The following is a 10491-nucleotide window of genomic DNA, read 5'->3' on the forward strand; positions in this document are numbered from 1 at the left end:
ACGTATTAAATTTCAAATAACTCCCACTCCTAAAAAACCTTTTGAGATAATTCATATGGACTTATTTTTCGCAGAATCCAAAATATTTTTAACAGTTTTAGATCCTTTTTCAAAATTAGGTCAAGCCTACCACATTAAGACAAATAATTTTATTGACACTTACGAAGCCCTTTTGACGTTCATTTCACATTATGGTATTCCAAATAAAATAATTACTGACAATGGTAAATAATTTGACAACAATCTTTTCAAAGAATTTTGTAACTTGCATGAAATTGATTTTCACATTACTACACCGAAAAACTCTAACTCTAATGCTCCAGTCGAACGTTTTCACTCCACACTTTTAGACTTAATCGTTGCACTAAATTAGAATATCCAAATAAAGACTTAACCCAAATAATGAAATTAGCAATAATAGGCTATAATAATGATATTCGTTCAGTAACAAAATTAACACCATTTGAAATTGTTTTCGTTAATAATAGAAAAATTCCTTTCGATATAATTGAAACCGAAATTTTGAATGATTACATTAGTGAACAAAAAGACGTATCTCAAAAACTGTACAATAATTAAAATCAACAAATTTTCCGAAATAAAGAAAAAGTTATTACAAAATTAAACGAAAAACGTGACGAACCTGTAGAATACAAACCTGATGACACTGTTTATTTAAAGACTAAAGATAAATTTACTTCAAAAACTAAGCCAATATTTAAAGAAACACAAATAGTACCTGACAAAGACCATTTAGTAACAACAAAAGCAGGCACATATCATAAAAATTTAATAAAGAAACCTAGAAAGATACTAAAAGAATCTTCTCCACCGCAGGTCACTGACGATGACGACTTTGAGGACTACCTTACTACTTACCGTATTCAGCTTGCTCCTGAAGAAGAGCCAGACGAGTAACCCTACGTTCCAGACAATAACAAACCCTATTTTACCCATTCAACTTGGACCCGTAAACCAGATCGAATCGTCATAAATTTATTTACCAAATAGACATTTCGTTGATCTCAAACCATTTAAACAAATTATACCAATCTTTTGAAAAGCTAAAGTCAACAACTAATGATGAATCATTCCCTCATGTTAATTACACCTTAAACAAAATCGCATTAAAATTATAACCTTTAATTCTGAATAAAAACCATAAAAGAGGATTGATAAAATTTCAAAATATCTCTTTGGTTACATTGACTGAAGATGATAAATCAGAAATAATGAAACAACTAACAATTTTAAATAAAAATCAACACAATATCGAGACACAAATGGACTTGCAATTATCTATTCTTCAACCGCTTTTGAAAACTTTTAATGAAACAATTTCAACCCTATCTACTAATCAAAACAAAATTGTCACAGAAATTAAAATGATAAAACAAAATTTTGGAATTGAAAATATCAGATTCATTAGTCAACAGATTATTAATAATTGTAACTCTCTTTTAACTCTGATTGATGAAATATACATTGCAATATCTTTTTCCGCGCTACGAACAGTTTATAATCCAACTATTACCTTTAATGAAGTGAGATTTATGAAAAATACACTTTTTCAACTTTATGATAAATCAAAATTTTTAAACTTAGGAAGTGACTTATCGTATTTTAAATTGATGCATCAAGATGTTTTCTTTAAATATCCAAATTTCAATTTTGTTATTACTTTGCCGTTGTCAAATGAAAATACATACCTGTACAAACTTTATCCAATCCCACAAAATAACCTTACCTTAATTCCTCCCAAACCTATAATAATGCTTGGCGAAGGAAACCAAAAGTACCTAGATAAAGAATGCCCTCTGGTAGAACATTTCGACATTTGCAATGAAAAGCCAGAACCTGTCCAAGAAGATTGTATTTCCATGCTTGTCCAGGGTCGACAACCTTCAAACTGTCAATTCAGTGAATTCAAAATTATTCAACCAATAACAATTCAAGTTGCCTCAAATCAAATTTTACTAATTCCACATCCACCAAAGGCTAACTGACATAAGATTCCAATATAACACTAATGGAGCTGAGAGAAGAAGTTCCCCAACTTTAATCACCATTGATAACATATGCAAAATCTGGATCGATGATGTCCCATTTTTAACATCCACTGATCCAACCACTCACATAGGAGCAGGAATCCTACTACCACCCTTGCCCAGTCAAATGGACATTTCAAATAAGGCACATCACGGGCTGCAGTTGAAATCCATCCATTTTGAGGATATAAACAGGATTATCCAGTCCAGCCATCATTTGTCTTCAATTAACCATATTGAGCCGCTCCCCGACAACCAATCAAACCTATTATGGATCGTCTTCATTACGTCCATTATTCTCGTATGTCTATTTTCTATTTATATCTATTGTCGGAAGAGAATCGACACTTATATTCGGAAGATCCGCCAAAGAGAGGGAAATTCCCAAGACCCAGTCGAAGACGTCCCAATGGCACCGTTAGGTCCCCATGGTCCGTTCTAAAGGGGGAGGAATGATGTACCCCGTATATTATATTTTTTGCTTATAACTCATTGCCTTAATCATAATAATAAACGTTATGAACTTAGTAGATCTCTACTCAAGTAGAGATAAAAATTATGTTAAGAGTCAGCATTTTGCAAACGCTTTGTAGATTACAACCTTCAATTATAATATTGTCGTGAGATAATAAAGTTTGTATTTGCTAAACATACTTTTGAATTCAACAACATCAAATTAAATTCACAAGTAAAACTCTCTAATTCGGATTCAGTACCCCAAAAAACATTTATAGAACCGATGAGAAAAAAACTTCTACATTTTTTTCCTGGAAAAAACCTTTGCTTATTGGATTATTCATGAATAAATGTATACAAAAAGGTCACATGTTGCATCGACTTAAAATTAAAACATATGCCTAACTCATATACATATATATATAGTCCAAATGTGCAATAATTTTAGTAATATGAGACACAGAAAAGTCTTAGGTATGTTGTTGCAATGTATATTTTACATTTTCAGTATAGTGTAGAGATACATATTTAAAATAATTACACAAATTAAAAATATTTTAGAGGTAGGGCATTCAAGTAAGCATACTTTGACTTTTATATATTTACTTATTTATATTAGATTAAAAATGAAGGAAACGTTGAATTTGGAAGATGGTGTTAAGGAAAATGAAGGTTCAGATTACAATTTGCAAGGTGGAAGGGCAATAGCCAGTGTTCAAGCAGGGGAGGAAATAGTTATTTCAGGCAATTTTATTTGTAATTATACCTTATTTGGGTGGTAGATGCGGTTGTATGTACATATCGATATTAGTTACATCGGAGCACCTCAGGGATTTAATTGAAAAAGGTTAATGATAAAGTTCCGAATCTCCTATTTTATGTATACTGTCGATATAAAATTATACAGCAACGTATCGGGTTGATGCATAAGTTCATAGTTTTTCTATTGAATTCAAAATTTATTTCTTTTAATAAACAAAATGCATACATACATGAATCAAGGATCCTTTATTGTTTACGATCACTTGGCAACGATTTGCCAGTTTCTCTATTGCATGTCTAAAAAAATCCGGTAATTTAGAAAGAAAGGAGTTTAGAAGAAAACAAGAAAGAACCAAGCTAAAATTGAAAAGCGACATAGTCATTAAATAAGATTTCTCGAAGATCGTTTGATAGACAGCGGAAAAGATGGAAATCTGATGAAGAAAGGTCAGAAGAATAGGGCTGATATGGAATAACCTAACCGAGCTCTTGAATAGATGATATTGTGATGTTAACAGTATGACAACGGACATTATCATCGTAAAAATTTACACGACGATGTCTTCCTGGTCTTTTTTTCTTGAAATGCGGGGTCAAGATGACGAAGTGGTTATCAGAAAACCTCATCACGGGCTTGAAAGCATGGTTACTAGCTTTTGACAGGAGAGTCGCCTTTCTGGTAGGACCTAAGCCATTCGTTTATAACCTACTATCGAAATAAATGAAATGGACCCCTGAGTTTGGAAACCGATATTAAGAAAACGTAGGAGCAAACAAATTTGAAATTTGGACCATATATAGCCTCTACTATTACTCTATTGTGTGCTAAAATTTCAGTTAGTTTCGTTATCCCATTTTTAGTTATTAATGAAAATGTTTTGTGCCTACAAAATTGATACCTCTCACTTTAACTCGTCGTAATTTTTTTGTTAATTTATAAAAAAATTCCAAATTTTTAATGACGAGAAGTCGAACTATTGTCTTTAGTACTAGGACTGCTATCTCCATAAATATTGCGTTCTGAAAAAAAATTGTTAAAATAATACAGTTATAAATATGATATTCTTAAAAACAGTATCGGAATGGTCAATTACGTTCACGGTCTGATGCAGGGTATACAGTACAGCCTTTATAACTGTATTATTTTAACAATTTTTTTCAGATTGTTGTTTACAATTATTGACTACTTGAGTCAGTTCTTTTCTTTTTTTTTAAAAAGTGCAATATTTACGGAGATAGCACTCCCTTCTGTTTTGCTTAAAAATAAAAAAAGAAGAGCTTTTGAGACAAATGACCTTCACAGTACTAAAGACAATAGTTCGACTTATCGTCAGTAAAAATTTGGAATTTTTTTATCAATTAACAAAAAAAATAGGAGGAGTTAAAGTGAGAGGTATCAATATTGTAGGCAGAAAACCGTGATTTTTTCAACATTTTCATTAATAACTAAAAAATGAGATAACGAAACTAACTGAAAATTTAGCATACGATAGAATAATAGTGAGGCTATACATGGTCCAAATTTCAAATTTTTTTGCCCCTAAGTTTTCTTAATTTCGGTTTCCAAACGCAGGTGTCTATTTCATTTATTTCGATAGTAGGCGCTGACGTTAAGGCACCATTTTTCGTTATCAGTGACAATTTGGGTCAAAATGGGGGATGTTATAGAAGAACTAAACGATGACGAGATAGCAAAGAGGCACAAATTTTGACAGCACGATATTTTTTTGCTTTTGCTCAAAACATATGCCATCAATGTGGTTGACTGACCACTCCATCGTACTGAACAATTTCTGTGGTGATTAACGAAGTTCAACATGGATAGAAGCGTTCAAATGATCTTCATCAAAGTCAAATGTAACGCTTCGTTTTCTTTTGTAAATAATCTACAATCCTTTCACCGATTTCAAAGTTTATTCAATTGAACAATAATATAACATTAAAACAACTTTGACATAACGTCTAACGATTAATTTCCTCTTGCCATGGAAATCAAAAACGTTATGAATCTATGCATCCCAATAGATCACATTTTTCAGTTAATTCTTTTTAATTATCTCCTTAATTTAATACCTTCTCTAGGTATGTCCGGGGTTTTCCCCAATTCCAATAATATCCAAGAATTTAAGGACAATTTATATAACAAGGTCAACATGGTACAGCCAAACAGGAGATGGGATCTAATTCATCCAGAAATCCCTTCTTGTTCAGGCACAATTCCAGACATTGAACACTATGACCGTGGATTCTTTGGTAAGTGCAAAAAAAATTACTTATTGTTGGTCGATATCTACGCAATAAAATGTGAGTAAAAAAAATCATTATTAGATTTATTGGAAGAGGTCATCTGTCTACAAACAAACATAAGGAAAAGTTCATATGAATCTAAATTTGCAAAAATTACTCTTTCGACTGATATGATTTTCAGAATGAAGACGAAATAATCCTTATTGACAATAATTCATTTACCAACATTAAAACGGTTTCAGAGTTAAATAATAACAGTACATCTTCAAGGAGCCATTGAATACAGAAACTTCTATAACAGACAAACGGATTTTTCGGACACTACATATATTTTCCATTTATTTACTTATTTATATTGTTAAAGGCGTCCACGAACGACAATCGGAATCGCTGGACCCAGTGACGTCACTTGTTCAAGAAAGAACGATAGAGGCCATTTTGGATGCAGGTCTGAATCCCCTCGACCTGGTGAACACCAGGACTGGCGTATTCGTGGGCGCCTGTTATTGTGAAAATGATAAAATGTGGTACTTCACTCACCTGATCCCAAATAGCTACGCGATGACTGGGTAAGCGCAAGGAAATTATTTTAGTGCTTTTTTAGATGTGTAAATCAAGTTATTAAGTTTATTAAAAATAAGAATGTCTAATAACACAGGCCAACAAATTATAACTGACTTTCTAAATCAGAAACCAGACTATAATTCTACCTCAAAATTGCTAAATTGCATCAGGTTTTAGAGATAACTTAACCTAAAAATGCGAAAAATACGGATTTTCACTATATTTAAGGTTATGCTATATCACAAGGTAATGTTTCTTCACAAAACTGGTTATGGCAACTGAAACTGCTAACCTTGTTCTTCAAAATTCATTTTGAATAGTTCAAATATCCTTTTCCTCTCCGAAATATTGTTTGTTGAAATTGATTACTGAAGAATGAGTGTTATAGTGATCGTAATTTGAATTTATGTTCTTTTTTTTATTAAAAACCTTCCATTAAATGATAAAGTTTATACCATAGTTTCCTTTCACTTCTAAATTCCAACTTTTTTTTTATTTCAACTGACACATTGGATCCGCCATTTGTAATTCTGCATGACTTGATCGCCGACCTGATTCTTCTCTTTTTGAGTCTTCATCCGATGCTACCCAATTTCCGAATATCGATGAATACGCCAAGCTAATCATTTTAAACAGGCTATTTCTTGAAAAGGAAGAAAGATATTCGAATAAAAATGAATTTTGAACGGGAAGCATGTTACCTTCGGATGTCGTAATAAGTTTTGTATGCACAGGGAAAGACCGTGCTTTTCACACTTTAAAGTTAGGATATCTCGACGTGATGGAGCAATTCTGAGTCGGCTTCTGATTCAACATACCAAAAGCCTTTTGAAAAGTATAGTCTTGTTTCTACTCTAAAATTTTGAGGATCCGTGTAATTAAATTATATATATATTATATATTAAATAATATCTTTTTCGAATAACATAAAGATAACTATTTTCTTCGATTAAAAACTAAAAACAATGACCAATTTTCCAAAACATTCAGGATGTATAGTTCCTGCAGTATTTATAGTGGTCATATCTACCACTACCTACAGCTACGTTAACAAACTTGTACTCAATTAATTTTTGCCTTTAATTCAATTCCAAGTTTCATAAATCTATATCAGATATTTTCATACATTTTTAAGTAAAGGTGATATTTTTTAAAAAGCATTTTAACTCAAAAATTATCCAAGACTTAGAAACAACCTGGTGAAAGTACACCGTTGAAAGGAAAAATGGTAACAATTTATAGTATTTTCGGAATCATTAGTTACAACTTTTTGTTTTTTAAAACAAACCAAAAATGTCTGTTATCGGATATAGACTGTAGCGTGTTTTCAAACATCATTATAAGAGTCCAGATTTTAGAGTTAGAATGAATATTGATCGTCAAAGAATTGATTATTATAGAATCGATTTGATTATAACGACTTTGCGAATTTCGTTGGAATTCTAATGCTATATATTTTTATTCTAAAATCATTCGGCTTGTAGAGCACTGAGGTCCATGATAGCACATCGGTTGAGCTACTTCCTGAAATTAAAAGGGCCTTCGTACACAACTGATACAGCTTGTAGCAGTTCTTTATACGCCCTTGAACATGCGTATCGAGCCCTTCGAAGAGGAGAAATTGATAATGCTATCGTTGGTGGAGTGAATCTGTGCTTGCATCCTTTGTTCAATTTGGAGTTTTCAAGGTGAGCTATTCATATTTGTTCATCAAAAGGCTTTCCAAAAAACCTCTGCAACTCCTTGTTTCAATTACTCAACTATACATGTATTTATGAGTACTAAGAATACTATATCTTTGTATTCTGTAATCTGTATTCAAGTATTGAATACTTTTATTTGACAGTAGATATTCAGTATCCGAAATCGTCAGTTTTGGACTCGGTTTTAGATATGTGTATTCGTATTCAGGATTGAGTATGTACTTGGAAATGATTCTCATGAATGCAGTAAAAGGTATTTAGTTAATAATAGAGTATCTATCTATACCTAAGTATTCATAATACTGAGGATTTGTTAATATTAAGGAATCAATCTAGTAAAATGTTGAATTCAGTATTCAAGTAATTGATACTCCTTTTAACAGAATATCCAATATTCGTCGATTGAATACTATTACTGTAGTCATACCTAGCTCGGCTGGATAGTAAATTGATTTCACTAAATAAAGGTTTGCAAATCTAAATATATATTTTTTTTTTGAAGAATATAAGTTTTATTAACATTCAGGCTAGGAGTTTTAAGTAAGGATGGTGCCTGCAAAGCTTTTGATGAACTAGGCAACGGCTATGCTAGATCGGAAGCAGTGGCAGTTTTGTTTCTACAGAAGGCCAAAAACGCTAAGAGGGTATATGCTGAGGTGGTTTACGCCAAAACGAATTGCGACGGATATAAGGAGCAAGGAATCACATTTCCCTCCAAGGAAAGACAAGGGGAGCTGCTGACTGAATTCTATGATGAATGTGGAGTTGACAGATACAGCCTCAGCTTCTTGGAGGCCCACGGAACTGGTAACATAATTATTGCCATAATATTTTTCTATTCTAATTATTATGATTAATTTTCTGTTAAAATTATACTTAGTGATAAAAGTTTATCTTTAAGGTACTTCTGTTGGAGATCCAGTAGAATGTTCTGCCATCGATGATGTTCTTGCAAGGGAGAAAAAAGTGCCACTGCTGATAGGTTCCGTAAAATCGAACATCGGACATTCAGAACCAACATCTGGTATATGTTCTATTATTAAGGTAACTTATTCTAATTTGGCTCTACAAATAAACGTTGCATATTTGTGAGATAACAATAGCAGGAAACTGAAAGCCAATTTACATATGAGCAATAAGTGTAAGATGTAAATTATTGACTGATTAACAACTCAAATATTGAATTGGCAAAAATTAATTTAAATTTATTACCGACATTTAAATTCTTTTTATATTGGGAGAAAATTTTGAGTGCACCATAATGTGATCGTAGTTTTAGCGGAATCTTTAAAGAGAAAATACTAATTGGTCTCAATGTTCAAAAGTAGAAGTTTCGGTTTCAAGCTTAGAATACATTTGAGATATTTTGACATATCCATAAAAAAGTATTGTAAAATATTTTATCAAAACAGCGCATTACTACCTACTTTACTCTTGCAGTTAAATGTCAATAAACTGTATCATAATTTTAAAGAATTTAATTGATAACAAAAATGCATTTTTGTAGAAAATATAGAGTTATTTTTTTATTAAATTGATTGTTAAGATTAATAAAACTAATGTTTCTCAATTTAGTCAATTTAACTTGTAATGCAACTTGGAAATGAAGCAACTTGAACTAAGTTATGGTTGGTTCATTGGTTATATTTTGGTATTAATTTCACTCCTTTACTTAAACATTCTGTGTACAAGATATCTCACGGCGACGGCACATTAGAATTATTTCAGAGATACTTCGATTTGAATTTTGAAAATTTGAGATACCGGGTTCTCAACTAAAATAATGGCGTCCACGTACCACTTCCGGTTATACCGGAAGTCGCAATCAACTTGCTTATTTCAAATGGAATATCCTATATTTTATTGCAATTTTAGATTCTACGTGTTATTTTAGATGGACTTTTATGAAGTTTCCCTATTCCTAAAATTAACCATTTTCGAGATATTTAATTTAAAAAAAAAATGGAGAGAAACAGTGACTAGCTTCAAACCATGTGTATTTTATAGTAAGAAAGATAAAGCAACAATATTTAGAGGGCTTCCCATTCATATGTACTTTCAAAGTGGCTTAATTGCATACAGGGTGCTAGAAATTTAATGGCGAATTTAGTTAACTACAAAGCTTCATAAGTCGGTTTTTTTTAATGGAACACCCTATATGTTTTTCTATATTCTGATACACAATTTTATTCTCTTTCGAATGGTATCAGGGTTCCTTATACCTATCTCTTCTAGTTTTTAAATTATCTACTATTTTTTACGTAATCACCTAAAATCATGTAATTTCTTGCGAGGATAGCTGTGGAATTTTTAGCAAAACTTCAAAACGTACAACTAAACTGTCACCAGTTATTTATTATTATTTATTCACAGACGTTGCAATGGGATTCTAAGCAGAACATTTACAGGTTTTAATGAGACATATCCCAATTTTCCACCAATAAGCAGAATAAAGTTAAGAAGAATTCTAAAAAATCAACTTCATACATAGTAATACACAATTTTAATTATGTATGTTGATAATAATAATGCGCTAAGATAAAAAAAAAATGACTTAAAAAAGTCATAAGTGTTCAATATGACCCCCATCAACAGCTAAGCACTTGTGGATTCTAGAGATAACACCATCAGTCACCGCTTTTGCTATTTCAGCTGCAGGCAATTCATGGAACGCTCTTCGTATTCGAGCAATCAAATCCTCTTTTGAAGCA

The 10491-nt window shown here is 31.8% G+C and overlaps 1 protein-coding gene across 1 annotated transcript in view; it reads left to right on the forward strand.

Moving 5' to 3' along the window:
* Positions 1–2970: 2970 nt before the first annotated feature.
* Positions 2971–10491, forward strand: part of LOC108915555 (fatty acid synthase-like) — a gene marked incomplete at its 3' end in the record, with an annotated part of 31161 nt that continues 23640 nt past the window's right edge. The window contains exons 1-7 of the mRNA XM_023456497.1: positions 2971–2978; positions 3124–3248; positions 5349–5519; positions 5878–6082; positions 7562–7765; positions 8307–8587; positions 8682–8824. Coding sequence (XP_023312265.1) covers positions 3131–3248; positions 5349–5519; positions 5878–6082; positions 7562–7765; positions 8307–8587; positions 8682–8824 — 1122 coding nt within the window. The remainder of the gene's footprint in view (positions 2979–3123; positions 3249–5348; positions 5520–5877; positions 6083–7561; positions 7766–8306; positions 8588–8681; positions 8825–10491) is intronic.

This window comes from Anoplophora glabripennis, unplaced genomic scaffold (genome assembly GCF_000390285.2).
Source record: "Anoplophora glabripennis isolate ALB-LARVAE unplaced genomic scaffold, Agla_2.0 scaffold1625, whole genome shotgun sequence".
Lineage (NCBI taxonomy): Eukaryota > Metazoa > Arthropoda > Insecta > Coleoptera > Cerambycidae > Anoplophora > Anoplophora glabripennis.